The sequence below is a fragment of the Habropoda laboriosa genome, unplaced genomic scaffold, assembly GCF_001263275.1.
Source record: "Habropoda laboriosa isolate 0110345459 unplaced genomic scaffold, ASM126327v1 scaffold107, whole genome shotgun sequence".
Taxonomy (NCBI): domain Eukaryota; kingdom Metazoa; phylum Arthropoda; class Insecta; order Hymenoptera; family Apidae; genus Habropoda; species Habropoda laboriosa.
This window is the reverse complement of record NW_017100249.1, coordinates 2574801-2593703: the sequence shown is the minus strand read 5'-3', so window position 1 is coordinate 2593703 and position 18903 is coordinate 2574801. Positions and strand designations below refer to the sequence as shown.

At 44.5% G+C, this 18903-nt stretch overlaps 1 protein-coding gene across 2 annotated transcripts in view; it reads right to left on the bottom strand.

The window, feature by feature from the left end:
• LOC108572175 (diacylglycerol O-acyltransferase 1) overlaps nucleotides 1-18903 on the bottom strand; it is a 116861-nt gene that overhangs the window by 89001 nt on the left and 8957 nt on the right. For both annotated transcript variants that reach the window (XM_017934373.1, XM_017934372.1), the window contains exons 2-3: nucleotides 14362-14490; nucleotides 5705-5799 (exon numbers count right to left, since the gene is read on the bottom strand). In XM_017934373.1, coding sequence (XP_017789862.1) covers nucleotides 5705-5799; nucleotides 14362-14490 — 224 coding nt within the window. The remainder of the gene's footprint in view (nucleotides 1-5704; nucleotides 5800-14361; nucleotides 14491-18903) is intronic.

Below are 18903 nucleotides of genomic sequence, written 5' to 3'. Positions count from 1 at the left end.
TGCCAGCTATTTTTCTCCTTTATTTCTTCCTTTTCTACAACCTGCTCCATCCTCCTCCTATCACGATTCCTCCCTCGTGGTTCTTTCTGCGCAACTACACAGAAACGAGAAAGTTGGCCGACTCGTAATTCGATTTGAAAGCGATTCCTCCCGGTCGACTGCGGTACATCGCGCAGAATGGCCTCTGAACTTCGTCGAGTCCGCGATTGTTTCATAGCTTCGGCTTAACCATCGCTCGGATGGACGATGATCGTTATAACGGGGGCCGTGGCAGAAAAAAAAAAAAGAAAAAAGAAATCCCGAATTTCTTCTTTCAATGGCCGTTTTGCAGCTACAACTTTCGACCGGCTAATGACGCCGCTCTCGCGGTTTTCAACGGCTGAATTTTTATTCCCCTCCTCTTCTGTCGAAAATAAATTTCAATAGCTCGTAGCCCCCCCGGATGCGAGGGCATCGGCAGCATTAATCCGCCACTCATCCCTCCCTCCCACCTTTCCGCCCTGTTACCGGTGAAAATCTGCTTCCAAGTGGTCTGATATCGGTGATAATTACTTGGATTTTTCGTGCACGAGCTGAGAGAGAGAGAGAGAGAGCTCGATAGAGGACCACGAGAGAGATCTGGGTCACTTGTACAGCCACACGAACCCGTGTGCACCAATGGATCCGAACAGTGGAAGAATTATTGATTCCATACATCAATTTGTCTTTGTTCCGCGCACCGTCACTTCCAGCTTAATTTAAACTCGCGTCGCCTCCCCTTTCGCGGAATTTTTCCCCCCGCTGATTTTTGCAGAACGAACCCCCAAGGAGGGGAGAGAGAAACGCTCTCGAGTCCCTTGATAATGTTATATCCATTAGCGCGAACAGCGGTTCGAGAGAGGTCCCGGTAGAGTGTATGCAGGGGTCTCGAAGCGTTTAAGGAATTGATTGGAGTTTACTTAAGGCGGATTGATTTAAAGGCTTCCGACAGAAAGAAACGCGAGCTTTCTTTCCGCGAAGTCGAGCCGCGCCGAGCGATCTCGGGGTTCTAAGGATCGCGCTTTTTTAAACAAGAGCGAAGAACTTCCACGGAATTTAACCTTTCAACGTCTGTAAATTTCCTTTACTGCTATTTACTCTGCTCGACTCTTTTTGCGGAATTTCTTTTTTCACCAATTGTACAACCAGCGCGGGCTTTTTATTACCATGAAACGAAAGTTGGGAAATGTTTATTTTAACCTGTATTTTAAACGTGTACTTTAATTAATAAATTCTTGTAAAATTAATTTCCATCGAATCACAATTTATCGTCAGAGATGACGTCGAAACCACAACACGTTACTCGTAGTATTAATACATCCTTTTCTCCTTTCTTAAATGATTTTTTGCTTTAGTAAAAGTTAAAAGTTAGTTATTTTAGTCTGTGTCACTAAAATGCCTTTTAAATTACCATTCGTTAATCGTATAAGTGATTGTAGAGAAAAATTAGCAAAAATCTCCAGTATCAATACACCCTCGTTGCATCGCGTACGTTATAATAAACGTCCACCAGTAAGATCATAACAAGCCTCGAACCTCACGGTTGTTACACCTTTTCACATACGCTCCAGACTCGTTACGTCACTCTAGGCCTTGTACACATTGAGTTACAGTTAACTTGAAGTTTCGTGGAACTTGCCGTACCGAAACTTCCGCAAAACCGCCAAACGGACGTTTGCTATAGGTGGCCAAGTAGTAGGACGTTTCCTTCCCGACAAATGCAAGACGGTTGGAAGGTCGCGAAAGTGCGTCTGCTTTCCCTCTTCCCGTTTCTACTTCCGCGTCCTTTTTCCTCCCTCCCGCCGCTATTCTAACGGGTAAAAGTTTCGCAATTTCTTCACCGTAGAATATGTGAACTCGAAGAAAAGGAGACGTGCGAGACCGTGGACCGTGGTTTTTTATCGCGATCGAGGTTTTTCGGCAGAATTCAATTATTCCCCTTAATGCATCGTCTGTGTTTCGTTTTACCGCGGTGAACAACAGGCCTGTTCTATCGAGAAATAAAATTAAGTATGCCGAGAGTGTGCAAGGGGTAGAGGGAAAGGGAGGGAAATTGTTTGACTGGGATGGGCGGCAGGTACAAACACGAAGAAAAGCAGATTTCGAGCGGTGAAACTTTAACAATGATGTCATAACGCATCCCTTAACTCGATGACCCTCTCGACATCAATTCGCGTGCTCGACCGCAACGAAATTGCATCGCCGCGCCGTTGTAAAGTATGCAATTAACGCTTCGCGTGCAGGCGCGCATGAAAAATACATTTCTCGCGGCCTATCAGACGGCGGCCGCGTCGTTCTGCCGGATTAACGAAACAATCCCTAGTGAAATGGAACCGGCACGATAGCATAACCAGAGCATCGCGATTGACGATGAAAATTCACCTATTTTGTGCTAAAATTATGAATTCTTTCTTACACCCGTTTCTCTAATTTCGAAATGTCAAAAAAATCGGCTTTGTTTACATAAATTGAAAATACAGCATTTGAAAAATACTATTCTACAATATTACGGAGGAATTCGGAGAAATAACAAATTGATTCGTTCATTTTTAGCCAGAGATACATTACAGACAGTGCTAATATCAAAAATTAGATTGGATAAAATCTTTTTATCATAGCACAAGGATGCCTCTTTCTATCAAAACAAGAATTATTACGATATCTCTACTAGTTTAGTAAAAAAAAAATTGTTAAACCTCAAAGATTCCGACAATGCGACTGCAATTGCTTCCTTCAATCTCTGTTCACCTTTCGCAGCCGAGCGTCATTAAAGAAACGAATGAATTAATCGGCGAAAAGAAAGGAAGCGAGAGCGGGAAAAGCGGAAGAAGTGTGTAGAACGGCTAATCAACGGTGGCCCCGTGAAATAAATCACAGAGTTGGCCCAGTTAAACGGTATAATTCGCGCTTCACGACGTCCAAGGAATAATTAATCCTCTAATCGCGAAAGAGCGAGCCGCGGAACTTGGCCAGATCCTGCCGGGTCGGCCGTTTAAAAAGCAATCTCGGCGGCCAGGCACAGTACAGGAGCCCGTGAAAATTATTATGCGAGAGCCACGGCCACCGGATACGAGGCAACACGCCCGGAGGGGAGTATCTGCTCCAACGAATGAGGGTGAAGGTATAATTCTAAAATATGAGAGCTATTAACCGTACTTCCCTATGAGCATTGCCTTCTCTCATGTGTAAATAATGCAAGGCTATCTCTCTCTCCTAACCCCTCGCCAGTGTACCTGTGACCCTGTACATGTAATCTGCAAGACTGCACGCGCAGCTGTGAAACGAGAGTTTAAACGCATTCACGGTTTTCTGTTCCCGAAGCATCGAGGCCCGCAGAATCGGGGCGCGGCCTTCGGGTTCTTTGTAAACGTGCCGCCACAGAGGGAAACTTCTCTCCTCCCGGCTGGAGAAATTAATTTCGCTACCTAATCGCGGGGATAATTAGCCTTGAGAGTTGGAGGAGCTATCGGCAAAATTGGTGGAACTTACGAGACGGTTTTAGTAGGTCACTCCTCGCCCGCTACTTGTTGTGTCAGAACCAACCCCCTACGGTGTTCCTGGCCGCGCGCAACTTACTACGTAACCGGGACGGGGAGTATTTGGAAACCTTGCACCGTTAATCGAGTGAGTCGACACGCCGCACAAATTCCACGCGGCCGACTGTGCCACGCGAGAAATTAACGAGCATATACAGGTTGTTAATAAATTACCAAGTTTGCGGGACCACGGAGGGACATTCTCCGGTGGCTAGGTAGTACTTGGGGAAACGAGTCGTTAAAGGGACATTGTACGTTTTGTTCGCCGGGAACGATAAAGAAGTCTTTGTACGTTGGATTCGAAAGAAATGTGGCTCTGAGAGTCGCATCAAGTGCCCGTGTATTGTGCATGTTCTTACGAGGACCGAGGCAAAGTGCAATTATTCCTTATGAACCTTATTCTTCCTTTTCCTAGGAATTACTCGGGATTTTATACAAATTTCTCTCGTGAGAATTCACGAAGAGCTCTGTAGAACTCTCTGAGAAATCTCGGAGAGCTCTGTAGAACTCCCTGAAAATTCGCGAAGAGCTCTGTAGAATTCCCTGAGAATTCACGAAGAGTTTTGTAGAACTCTCTGAGAATTTACAAAGAGCTCTGTGGAACTCCTTGAGATTTCACGAAGAACACTGTAGAACTCCCTGAAAATTTCTCAGCAGCTCCCTACGACCTGTTGCGAAACCCTGAGAAGTCTCTGAGATTTTCCTCGAATTTCCAAGGAATTCTCTGCTACCTTTGACTAAGCAAGCGATTCTAAGCGTAAGAGAAGAATAGAAAAGTCGTATAAGCTCTGTTTGCATTACGAGGACGCGTGGAAAGAGACGAAACATCATAAACAGCTCTATCTCTGTGCGGTACTGGTCGAAATGCTCGAAACATGTATATTTTAGCTACACAAATAAGCAGAGTTCCTACTTGCGTGATAAAATAACAAACATTCGCGGTATATTAACATAGCGCCTCGTCAAAATTCTCTTCTTCCCATAGAGATACACAAACTCCATCGGTCTGACCGCTCGTCTACAACGAAAACCAAAGGCAGAAACCAAACATTTTACGACAGCCAAGCAGCAGCCGCACAGTAGGCGAATGTCGTGGTTCCGGATGAAAACGTGGATAACCGAGTGCATCGCGGCGGCAATAAAAGGACAATGCGTAGGGAAGTTCCAAAAGGCACGGGGGCTTGGTAGAGCATCGAAATTTACGCGCTGGCCCGCCACTCCGCCGCGCCGCGCTAAATTTCGTGCCTTTTAAGTCGAGCTTTAAACGACGGTTTAAAGGGTCCCCTTTCCCCATTTAGCGATAAATTTGAATTCGCAGGCCAGGATGGGTCGCCTCGGGTCGTCGGTTTATCTACGAACTGGACCACTACCGCCTGTCTTTGAACTTTCAGCGTTACAATAAACGCTGGACGCGTTACGAATATATACGCGAATTCGCGAATTATGGGCCGGGGATCTTTTGAAATTTAGCGTACAATTGTACGTGTTCACGGTAGCCAGGTTACCGCGCCGCCATGTCCACAGAGGACCAGTCGCAGTGCTAATTACTTTTACATTTAAATTAGCAGTTTTTGCCAGCGTTCCTCGCACATATTACTTTTTTACAGCGGCTCACTTCTGCGTAACACGTTTCTATCCTCGTGCTCTCGCCGGGAAACTTGCATACGTCGCACGGTAGTAAAATATGGCGGAAAGATTACGAGGGACTTTGCTTTACCTGTAATATTTGCGGAGAGTCCGTTTTAATATGTTCTCCCAACTTACGTTACGATACGTGTACTGTAATATGTTGCTCGACCGAAACCTTGGAAATTTGTCTAATTCTACCAAATTTTCTTTCTCTAACATGTTTTTTAAATGGAATAAAAAATTAACCGCTCTCGTCCTTTGGACACGTTAAAAAATAAAATCAACACCAGCTAATTATTCATGCGTGTTATCAAGAAAGCTGAAGATTTTACTGAGAAGCAATTGCAATAAACATTATTTTCTAGAATGGCAACTATTAATCTAACAAAAAATCTCAAGTTTCTTCCGATGTACCATAATTCCAAAGCTCTGTCTAGCAACGCACGCAAAAGTCACGTCTGTCCCTCGTAAATTTTCGTTCGACGAATTTCGCGATCAGACGTGAAGAAGATATGACTTACAGATGACGAGCAGAATCGACGGGTACTCCTCGCTGCCCTCGACTTTGCCGCTGAGGAACAGAATCCATTGACTCGGATCCACTCTGAGCCCGTACCTGCACAGCGTGGAACAAAAGAGAAAAGCATGTAAACACTTCGAAAGAAAGTAAAAAAAAAAATGAAGCAAAGAGGGGTTGGGTGGGTGGGGAAAAAAATATGATAGAGGCAGAGAGGAACAGAGTCTCGTTCGTTATTATCGTCCCCCTCTGTCGTCCCATTCTAGTTTCATCCTCCAAGTCACGTTAAGCGAGTGTCTACATCGCGACACGGGTCGAAGGGCAAAGGCGTCGTTATTAACGTCTGTCTTCGGCGCGCGATGCTCTTCACCCCCGAGGTCCTTGGAAAAAAGACGAAGCTTGAAACAGAGAGAGAGAAAAAAGGAAGGAAGGAAGGAAGGAAGAAACGAAGGGAGAAGAAGAGGGGAAGGAAAAGGCGAAATAAAAAGTCACAGGTCCCTCGATCCCTTTGTTCCTCCGGGTAAATAATAAACGTCGACCCTGTGTTCGCTTTTGAAATTTAAAAGAGGGTGATGGACACACATACACACACACAATGAGACAGAACACAGCAAACGATATCTCTTTTACTCTCTGTTCGTGAAAGATTTCATCTTTCGAAGCAATTTCGCGGCTAAATAATTCCACCCTTTTACGAAAGCTGATACGTCGATTCTTTACCGAAACCCTTCGAGAATCCTTCCTCGATCTGTCTGTTAAACATACGAGAGAAAAACGAGCAGTTGTTTCGTAGTACATCAACCACCATCCCACTCTCTCTCACTCGATCCACGACCAATTTTTATAGCTCTATATCGGTGAGATTTATCGCGCGCCATCGTATCAATCCGAGCCATCAGGAACGTTTGTTGCACACGACCGCCGGCGATCACGGAAGACAAACGAACTACATTCGTGGCTGACCAACGAAGAAACAGGGAGGTGGAGAGAGAGAGAGAGAGAGAGAAAAGGGTCGAGAGGGTAACCGACACTAATGGCTTCAGGTCGAACGCGTCCGCTAACAATGATAAACGAGGCTTATAGGTGAAGTAATTAAAGTATTTGAAGTGGGCGCGGTTCGACACAGCGGCTAGGATATTTATTGGGACGCGATCGTTTCGCCCTTTTTTTTTTCCTCTCTCCACCTCCCTCTACCCTCTGACCGCCAACTCTTTTGACCACACCCTGCCCCACCGTTCCCTTTTTTTTTTCCCTATCCGCACAAACGCAATCAGTCACGTTGACGCAGCGCAACGATAATTGAAGAGAGAGAGAGAGAGCCGGAAAAATCAAACGTTTATAATTGATAGCTACTGTGCGCACTCCACGCGTCCAGTATGGTCAGTCAAAAGTGATTTCGAAGGGGACTACCAATCCTCCTCACTCCTGTATTACTATCCAGTAAATCACCACCGCAACTATCACCGTAGCCCAGCGTAGGTGTATATCTTTGTGCAGTTTGATTCAATTGTTAAATACTTTGGGAGAGAGGGAGAGAAAAAAATCAATACACGTCACCGTCTATCCGGTATTGCCGATTGCCACGGTAATACGCGTTAATTCTTTTCTGCCGTATAAATGAAACATACAAAGCCGCAAAAGGCCTCGACACATCGGAAATCACTTTAACCGCGACAGAAAGAATTGGCGGATGAAATTGGAGCAACGTGAACCACTTGAAACCTCGCCCCGCGATATTCTGTTTGTTTCAGCCAATTCTGTTACATACACACTGTGCTGTGAATTTCTTAACTTTGATCCTAGTGCTTTGTTTTTTTATTCCTTTTTTTTTTTCTTTGGTATGAATACGGATTGGATTCGTTAATTTCCGATATTTTCGCTGGTTAGCGAAGTTGCGGCGAGTTATGAGATGTAATTTCAGATTGTGGAATAGTGAAGGAGGTGAAAAAAACGAAGATTGTCATTAAGGAAGCATTCCGATAGCATTACGAAAGCACCCATTTTCATCAATCCTTATTCACCCCGGTTCTGCTCTAACCATCGATTTCTTCCGTGCGTTACGAGAAACCCGGGCTTCTAATAGCAATTCCAATGTCGCTGCGGATAAACTGAACGATACTCATGCCTCGACATTTCATTCTTCCCGTCTTTCAACCTTATTTACCCAATTTTCGCGAAACAACTATTCTGTTTACGGTATTACGACATATCGGAATATGCAAAATACACAATCTCACCTCTCGTTTCACCGTGATACATTACCTTCGTAAATTTCCCATATTTCGATATATTATAATTGCACAAACATCCACGGTTCGGCGATAATTAAACACTCGCGCATCGTGAAAGCAAAATAATCGGCGATCGATAACAATACTCGCGAAAACACTCGTAATCGCGGTTATTAATAAACCGACGAATATTTCTTAACCGAGGAACGCTCGACGAGAAACAGCGATCTCGATATCTTCCCCGAACAAGCGCGACGCTAGTTTATCGAAAAACCAGAGAACGAACGATGCATACACACCGTCTACTATTTCATAAAATCCGCCCATCGACGATCCCATACATGTATATACACCTCCTTCCGTGAACCGAGATCAGCCCAAGAGCTTCTCCGGTATAGCTGTACACACAAAAATTCCAATCAGCTGCGGCGGCGTTTGAGACGCGCATTTCTCTCCTCGTGGCGAGAGGCTTTATTGGATCTATCAAAAAGTACGGTGACTGGTGGAGCTGTTTATTTCAGATAAGCCCGATAAAGCAGCCGAAAAACGGCGCGAGGACTCGGTTGGATATCGCAGCCATCGAAACTCATCGGGCCCCAAGGCGTGAGTGGGAACGATATTAAATTTCTTTCCCCTGAACGAGAGAATAGCCGTCCTGATCCGGGCACGCCCGTTAAATCCGCGCCCGTTCTTCGCTTGTCGAAGTTCGTTAATACAGCGTCACGATAAAATCCCCAATTCCACGTCGAGCGAGGAGAAGAACGTGGTGGATGGATAGAAAGAGAGAGGAAGGGAAAAATGTCGTACGAGAGGGAGAGAGAGAGATAAATATATATGTAGAGACAGAGAAAGAGTGAAAGAGTTACGGCGTCAATATGGAGGGTTCCGGTATAAAAACAGGACCGCGAATGGTCCTCGGTAAAATATTAATAAACGAGGACGTGGTAGGGGTGTGTGTCGAAGGCGGAGGTTTTATCTTGTTCCAGCAGCCTGGCTAGCAGCACGTTCGCGTTGTTACCTTTTATCGTTCGTCTAGAGAGAGTGTGACAAGGCTTGTACGTGCATACACCTCGCTGATTCGATAGTTTACACGATCGAGCTATAAATGAGAACGAAGGCGCAGTGACACACATTAGCGACGTTCGCCTCCTGTAAACGTCAAACCGACCGAGTGATATTTTTTTTCTCTATCAATGTCCCTCTATCCCTCTCTCTCCCTCTTCACTTCGAAACGTCGACTCTTGTCGAACGATGTGTTCCGTATAATCGAACGACCTTAAAAGCGCAGTCTCGTGAAAGAGGAGAAAGAGAGAGAGGTTGAACACAGCTTAGGAGAGAAAGATCAGTGACCTGTATATCGATGGTCGTCCATAGTGGTGACCATTTATTAATACGATTTAAAACCTGGTTTATGGGTGTAATCCGGTGACCTGAATTTTGTCCAGAGGCACACGATCATCTAATGGAATTTCAAGTTCATAGTGTAATTGGCACGATCCGATTACAAGTACAAAGGTTTATCGTGCAATCTGTCAGTTTAAATCACTTTCCGCGGGCATCGTTAATCGGATTAAAGTGCTGGCGGAATGTGCATGCAACTCGGCGTAAACATCCGACAGCGGTGTGTATCCTCAATTAGATTGAAAAGCATGTCCACGACATGGTCGGTAACGTAATCGACTTGTCAATGGAAACCTCATACGTACAACGGCCTGCATGCGAACAACACGCCACGGTTTCACCGTTTGATACCAGAGGAAGGAAGAGCAACGACGAAAAAAAACAAAAAAAAAACAAAAAAAAAAAAGAAGGAAGAAATACACGTGTATTTTCCGTAAACGTTGACCAAAACAACGAAACAATTTCTCGTGAAATTCCATTTGGACGGACGAAACAACGGGGGGAACAAACGCGATACAAAACCACCGACGCTGTTCCTTACAGCATGTATGAACGACTTTATTTTCCCTGGGTCAGTTTGCTCCAGCTTCTCTGTCACACAACTCATGCTCAACTTTCCCACAAACCCGACAAACACACAAATGTACATACACAGAGAGAGCAAGAGAGAGAGAGAGAGAGAGGGAAATGTGTCCATAAACCTGGATAAATCCTCTTAAAACAAACCTAAAACTACGGAACACTTTAGGCCAAACTCTAAAGTAAACTTATTTCTGTTGACTAACGCACTTTCAACGTTTCCGCCCCCTCCGCGGGGGTGAGAATGTTTCTTAAGCCGTATGTTGGAAATAAATCTCTCGCGACGCTTAAAACGAAGACAGTTCTGAAATCTCCAGGATAATGCGCATGATTGATTGACGAGAGATCGAGAGGAATATCGGATACAGAGAGATAGAGAGAGAATCGGAGAACTAAAGACACAACCGATAGAAGGGACACGATCCGGCAGAAACTATCGCGATTCCTGGAAAACGTTAATGCCATTTTTCGCGCTCGGTAATACCGGAGCAACGGTGCAGTTTCGAGGATTCTCCCTGACTATAGCTCGATGTAATCCGGATGAACGGTGGACGAGTTTTATTTCTCGGCATGACGTGAATCCTTGCGAAAATCGCGGGCAAAATAGAACGACGGGGGATGAACGTGACACAATGGATTCGGCTGTCTCTCCTCCGCGACGCGGCCGGACCCGATATCGAATCGTTGGGAAATTTTCAGTGCTGGACATTGTAATCGTTCCTAACGCGAATATGAAGCTTCAGAAAATAACAGGTGAAACAGGAGGGAGGGGGGGGTGAAACTTGATCGTGGAACTGATACTTTTTCGCATGTTGTTCAAGGGTATTTGCTGTCAGATGGAATGTAAATACGTTTCTCCTTTTTCATACGTTTTTCCCGCCGTTTCGCATCGCGTTTCAACCAACGCTACATTTTTCAACGATACGAGAAAGAGTTTGAAATTCGCGCTGGGGAAAAAATGGATTCACGTCTGCTTAAACACGTGTATTATCGCTAATGTGACGATACTCGCGACACAACACCTTCTCGAGTCAAACCAAATTTATATTTCACTCGTTATCCACTTCTGTTCACATTTCTCACACATCCTTTCGCAAATTTATCCGACGATCTTGTTAATTAGCGAAACTTCCGTACCTGTTTTCAACTTCGTCCCGGAATCTTAACGGACTCGCTCCGGCGGAATAAGTAAATAAATATTTTGCAACTGATTCTACTTATATTAAATTTACTTTGATCCTGCGATTTCCGGGACGAATGTCAAACACAAAAGAGACATCTTATTTCGTTTCACGAATCGCGTCCTCGTAAACCCGACCCATTAAAGATCGCACGAAGCTCCGAAGGTTTAAGTGCATAAATTATGAGCAGATCGTGAACCTTTCAAAAAGTTTCCCCCTGGAACGGCCGCTGCGAAAAAGGAGACAGAGAAGGAGGAGGAGGATGAGAAACTTCGATACCTCTGTCTCTCTGTCTCCAAACCTTTCCACGGACTTTTATCGATGGAACTAGAGTCCTTCGCCGAGAGTCCGATTAATTGAGCCCTCTTCCTACTTTTTTTCACTTCGCCGAGAGAGAGAGAGAGAGAGAACCCTCTCGTCCTTCCTACTTTTCTTACCGGCGTGTCTCTTTCAGACCCTCTCGCGCTATCTCCGCGTCGATTAATCTCGATCGTCGTGGAATCGCGTTGCCTGCTTCGTTCTATCCCCGTGATCCGCCCAAACGAACGCTTTTTCTTCTGTTCCACGGATTTCTCGCGAATTCAATTATCACGGAACAAGGTGGAATTAAGGATTCTGCAAAAAATGTTCGCTGGGAATATGCAAATGTTCGAATTGTACGGTGAAAAATGTATTGTTATACGTATATAATTCCATTGAAATTATATTCACTCTCTTCTGTACGGAACAAGTGGGTGGTTCTTTTTCTCTTTTTCTTTCCAGAAAGTTTCCTCGTGGGGGAATTTTCTTTTGTTGAGCCTAGTTTGTACAGTTATGTCGTGATCTAGAAAGGCATCTGCTTTTGAATCGAACAAACTGCTCCAAACTATTTCGACACTTCCCGAGTAAGTCACTCTCCCTCGAGAAACTTCTCCAGACTTCTAAATAGATGGTAATCTGTAGAAGAGGAGCGTGCAAGAGCTTCCTGGCCCAATTGTACCCTTTTTTAAGAATCTCCATTTCCAAACACAGTCTCTCTACCTTCACAACAATCCCTGTACTTACACCACTTAAATGCAGACAGACGCTTGAGAACAGGATATTTACGAAAGATGACAGGTTCAAGTAAATCTGTACGCAGATATCTCGCGAACGTGATCTTTGCTTACTCGGAGACTCGGGGAAAATAGTGAAAATTTTCTATAGTTAACATTCTGTGGTCAAGGATTCGCGGAAATTAGTGACCATAATGAGTAGAGTATAGCACTCAATGATGAATCTATCTTTCATTAATAACGCAAACACCATAAAAAGAAAATACTTCAAGTGTGAAAATGTTAACTCATTCTACTCGTGACATGCACATGTATCACCATCTGTTTCATATGCCAATTAAATCTTCCGAAAAGGCACGAAACCGTCGAGGAAGAGTACCGTCGTCGTTTCGAAATAATAGAACGAAAGTATCAAAGGGAAGACAGAAAGTTCCCCGGGTCTTGGTACGATCGGAGAATAATTTGTCCCACTGTTCAATCGTCCAACGAGACGATTCTCGTTGCTGGTCACGCGTGGAATCACTTCGCCTGTTCGTTCGAAAAGCCCTCCGAGAGTGGCGATCCTCTCTCCCCTCTTAGCCGCGTTTGTTTCAGAAACGCTTCGAGACTAGCGCGAGCAATTACGTCGCGAAAGTTTCTTTCCAAAGTTTTTCCACGCTTAACGAGCGTGATAAATTTCTGTTACGCGCTCCCAAGAGCCGGTGGACCCGGTCCCGGAGAGTTTACAACGACGATAAAAATCTCGTTGAAATTATTCATGGGCCGGTCTTGTACTTCGCCGTTTCTCCATTCAACGGGGAGAAAATTGGTCCAAGGGCGGAGAGGAGAGGGTGTAGTTGTGTCCCTTGCGCGGCGAAATCTTCCGTTCGAAGGAGATCAGGCTCGCGACACGCTGTTAATTTTAATCAGCTTTTCGCGGGAAAGGGTCCCCTCTTTCTGCACCGTCGTCCATAAATTAATTAATTTTTGGCTAACTCTCTATCTCTCTCTCTCTTCGCCTCTTTGCTTTCAAAGTGGAATAAAGTGGAATTTGGAAGACACACGTCGAGTCGCGTTTACGCGAAAATCGACGGGATAATTAAATTGAAATTCAAGCCAGGTCGATAAATAGATTTTGTCGACTTTAGAAACACATTAACCGCAATTGCTATTGACATATTAGCAAGCTTGAATTATACACGCGGATATAATTAACGCGCCAGTGCGTATATCTCTGACAATAACCTTTATAATCGGCACAAAGGTTTCATCGTGCGTCCGCTACAGCCATCGACGATGATGTAGTTATCGAAATAGATTAGACTGTCACGGTGACTTTGATTCCCGACGAGAATTGACGTCAATAGATCCAGCCAGGAATCCTACATTGAACACGGAGCGACAAGCAGATTCTCATTTTTCACTATCGATCCGATTGTTCTTTCTTTCTATTTGCTATCCCACAGGTACACTCGGAATATCGAGTTGAAAAAAAAATATCGCGAAAATCTTGTCCACGTGCGGATACATCGAACTTTACACCCGGTCGCGATTCGATAAACGATCGAGAAATTTCTTATCACCTGTGTTCAATTACTTAAGATTTAATTCAATCTTTCTCGTATCCCGATACGCTGCTTTCTCGAAGAACCCGTGACAGCTTGATGAAGTTGTCGTTTCCTCGGAACGTCTCTCCCCTATTACGGCATTATTCGAGGCTCAAGCGAAACCGTTCGCATTTAGGGGAGCTTTCCTGCGTGTTTTTCAACCTCCACCCCTTGACGAGTCGTATGATCGAGAGGTCTACGCTTCGATAACCCCTCTCGTTCGTACCACTCGAAAAAAAATCCTCCGGGGACACATCGAATTCTCAAAGCTTTGAGTATCCTCGCGGCAGATAGAGACATCAGTGTCACCGGATGACACTGCTTTTTCTGATAAATTACGTCAATGAGGCAGAGAAGTAGCCCAGGTAAAATTGCCACAGGCAATGAAAGGAGATTTTTTTCGCGCGAGAATCGATCGATATCTTTTTTTCGCTTGTTCCACGTCGTCGTGCAACAATAAATCACTTTCTCCACGTGGGTGTACAAGCATTCGGTATAGTACACAGAGAGAGGAGGTTAAGGCGTAGAGACTTTGAATCCGCGAGTGTTCGTCGAATCCGATCACGTATCGTCCGCGGCACGTTTGATAAGGGAGTGGTTTTATCAAGATTCCCGATAGATAGATAGATAGATAGGTATATATACTCACTTTATGAAATTTTCGAGGAGCAATCGGATTCCGCCGATGCCCAACAACAGGAAGCCCCAGTTGACGAATCCCGTGAAGTTGTCGAAGCCGGAGCTCCATGAGAACAGACTATCTTTAGGACGATGACATCTGTAAGGAGAAAAGATGGGTCCAAGTTAAAAGAAATTCTCGTTTCAGATCGATAGCATGCTCGTCGTCCGCGATATAAAGGAAGAAAAGGCGCCATAGAAATGTCACTGGAATAAGAATGGAACAATAAAGCCGCTTCCATACCGTACGGTTATATGCATTTCCATTTCAATTTACGAAGAAACACGCGATTTATGCAACGTATTGAAAACATTTGCCCGAGCTTTGCTTATTTCTTCTTCGTATCCTCTATCCCTTACTTCCACCATCACCTAACCTCCTCTATCTCTCTCTCTCTCTTACTTTGCCACAGAGACTTCCGTTTATCCTTTTTCCTATCTTTCTTTTTTTTTCTCTCCAACCACGGCGAAACACGAACGATCTATGACGAATGTATTCGAGTCGAAACGATGCCAGTAGAAACAGACAGGTGAGGTCAGACTGGAGGGTATCAGGGTGTATTATACGGGTACTTTTGCCTTCTCTACGTTTTCAACATTAGAGATTCCCTTTCACAAGACCACCGTGACAGAACGTACACAGGACTTGTACGGCTATTAAGTGGACAATGTTAACAATACACCATGATGCTACCTAGCCTCGTGAAATTTCAATGGCGTATACAAGATCGTGGCGAGTGGCGGATACAAAAGCCTCTCGTCGTCTTAGGTATCTCTCACGCAGATAATACACCGGGTGAACCTGAGTAATCGGCTTCCACGGACTATCGGTATCATCCCTTCGTGACTGCGAGGCACGACAAGAGCTGACAAGGACCATCGTGTAAACTTTTCAAAAGCGTTTTGTCCCGAAGCATAAAGCGTTCGAGTAGGAGAACCCTTGTTCCTTCTCCTCTACGGATAAGACGTGCTCGCCTGAGTGTGAGAATTTAGGGAGACGAAACAAAGCGGCGAGGTGTTCACACGAGCCTCGCTTAAAAGTGGGATAATACGTATATGTACGCTTGGTTAGAGAGAGAGAGAGAGTCGGACAACGTCTTAGATCGCTTGTTAGAAACGTTCGAGCGAATTTCCTGACAAACTGACATCGCTCTTTCGCGTTTAAACTTCAATCTTCTCGCTATCTCCATCACAGTCCAGTTACTTGCTTTTTACATTAGAACGTGATTAAGGTTGAAACTGGAAGGGCTTCTAAGCCGCCCATCGTGGGAAGCCACAAGTCTTAAGTATTTACAGGGAACGAAGGAAGATCCTGAAGAGAGAGAGAGGGAGAGAGTGCAACACGATCAGAGTGCGGAGGTTCAATCCTACGAACGTTAAGTCTTCGAAATCTCAAAGGAACAATACGACCGGTCGGTTGAAAGAAAAATAGAGAAAAATAAAGTAGCAGCGTGGAAGAAGTTGGCGGATAGAGTTGGTTTGGTAAATGTCGACGATAAAGCTAGCGAAAGATTAAAGACAGGTAAAGGAAGCCTTTCCTGAAATACCGCGTCGTTTGTCCCTCGTAATTACCTGACAGAAGTCCCTTATGTCCCGCAACTATGTGCATTTAATGTGATCGTTTAACCTGGCCAAGCTGTCTCGAGTAAATCCTAACTATTACTCGGAATTTATGGCAGATCGTGGTAATTAATAGAGCCGCGATAAAGCCAGCAGGGCCAGCCTGAGAGCCGGCACAGGAAGAGCTATCTCACACTTCTGATACTGGGCCGGCATGCATAGCAGGATGCAGACGTGTCACCGAGAACTTCCATATGCATGAGTGGTGCTGCTCTATGTGTACTGGGTGTCCGATGTGTCGCGACCAAACTCGTGGGCTGGAGCAATAAACGCGTAAACGATCTTTCCCCCGGTTCTGTACGGTTAAAAGGCTCTCATAGGGGGATTGTACACGCTCGTGGAGAACAGTCTTGAACGGTTTAACAGTTGTTCCGGTAATTTTCAATTCTGCCGGAATAATTGAAGAGTTGGAAACCACGTTTCAGGTACGGGAAAGTAAAATTTTCACGAGGAGCGGGAAACCGAGACTTAACTAACGCGCGATCATTATTCGGGAAGATTCTATGCATTCGTAGGAATAACAATTTTTTCTTCTCATTGCGGAGTGGTGAAAAATATTCGAAGATTTTGAGGAGAAGCGAAAAATAAAGGAAGCTACCGTGGGATAATTATATCTTCAGGATATAAATTCATTGGTACAAAATAATTTTCTTTTTCTCATCAAGTGCTAGGATCGTTCTAATATCGACAGCAATTAATTCCTCTCAGAGACGATTATTCGACAATCTTTTTTACACTCGGTCGTTCCGAAAGTTCTCCGTGAGGTCGAGAAATTTCGTCACAATTAAAGTAATCGCAGATTTCACGTTCGCGAAATTCCCCCTCGTGAGAGAATATTTTAGGGCGGAAAATCGTGATATCAGTTAGAGATGGCATATTTCAACGAAGCCGGAGGCGATCCACCCTGTGACCCGACAAGAAGGTACAAGTTACCGTCTACTTTTCAAAGTTCGGCTCGGTGGCATGCTGCTTTTGGACCAACACGGCTGTTTCTTGCTACCAGTGAAGGAACCAGTCGTCGAGCTTCTTCCGTCTAGACTCGCGGTACCCGTGGAAAAAGAGCTTTGTTCCCAAGGCGAGGAAGTTCGCGAGTTTTCAACGCGGCCATTCGACCGCGCGTGTCATAAGTCCCTCGATTATTGATGTCGTAAAGCAAGTTGGTCAACTTTTTGCTCCTTCGATAACAAGAGCCATCCTCTCTCCCTCCATAGTCTATGATAAAACGTCGAAGACACGATATAAATTTTTACGATTATATCATCCACGGAAGTAGTCGTATTCCGCCAAGTGACGTTATCTCCTCTATTCTCTTTGTATCGCGGTGTCCATTTTAGCCGGCTGTGAGAATCGAAGACGAATTGTACCCGCGGAATGGCGTCGTTAAAATTCATTCGTGTCCAATTCGAAACGCGTTTCACCGCTGAAAATTGCGTATTACCAGCACGCGAGACCAGACAATCACCATAGGCTACTTATTTCAACACCCGTGAAACATGTAAACAGCGAACGCGTAAAAACCCGGTGTAAACGCGGCGAACGTTATTGTGGCGGCTAATTTGAAAATATGGCAGATCGTTGTTTTGCGCGTTAGAGAAGTCGACGTGGGATAAAAAAAGGGGAAAAAGGAAAAATCATCCGCCGGTGCAAGCAACTCGTTGCATATATATATATACACCCGGTGTGAAAACAACGCGATGGAGAGAGAGAGGGAGAGGGAGAGGAAGGGTATAATCGGTGCATACCGGTCGCGCGAAACGAAATAAAGAACGGAAACGCGTTTTTGCATGGTGCACCGGCCGAAACGAAACGGCAGACGATGGTTTGGTATAATTATCCGAGCGTGCGACGCCCGGGTAATATGATTCGGTCTGGATATGGCTTTTCCCACCCCCTGATCCACATGGACCGTCCAAAAATTTCAGCCTCGTTACCGTTGGCTCTCTTGATTTTTCATTTCCCCCTCGTTCGACAACCGTGTGCCCCTTAGAATCACACGCCAGAATCGATATCCGATGGAAGTTCGAGCATTGATAAACCCCGTGAAGCCTGGTGAAACACTCTAACTTTTTCAAAAAATGAAAAAAATTCGTCACTTATGAACAGCGCGTATCGTTGGAAATTATCGATACTAATAACCTGCCGTGTCGTTTATCCCAAAGCTGGGCAAATTCGTAATTTCGTACGGTCTAATTCAGCCAAGCAAATTGAAACTAAGCCAAACAAATATTGAAAATTTGAACTCAACCGAAGCAATTAAACTCAGCAAAATTCAAATTCAGCCTACGTTAGATAAATGAATGATCCAAGGAAATCGCTATGAATCGAATTTGAAGTTGAACCAATGAAATTCGAAATATTGAAAATTTTAACTCAGTCAATGAAATTGAAACTTGGAAATTTGAACTCAGCCAACGCAATCAGCGAAATTTAAATTCACTCTACGTTAGACAAATAAATGGCAATATCTAATTGAATAAAGTTATATTTTTAAACAAAAATTCTGAATTTGCCTTCTTATTTGAGATCGGCAATGACTTAGTTGCCAACCCAATACAAAACCAAACCATTCGAGACTTTTTATTAAACAGATTACACAACGCCACAGTACACCACAAAGAGAGATTCGCTCCAACTAGCCACCTAATTTTTTCCAAGCACTTTGCCATCGGTCTAAGTGGCAAACTTTCGGTTGTATCCTCTCGCCTTGAAATATATTATTTGTAATACGCAACACCGTGCAACGCGATCCCGCAAAACACCGATCAGAGTAATTGTAGTTCCACACGTGTAATTAATATTCGACAGAGCGAGCAATGTTTTATTGCACGGTGAATTATACGCGCGATACGCACGCAAACGAAATTCATATTTGACGCACTATGAATTCGCTAAA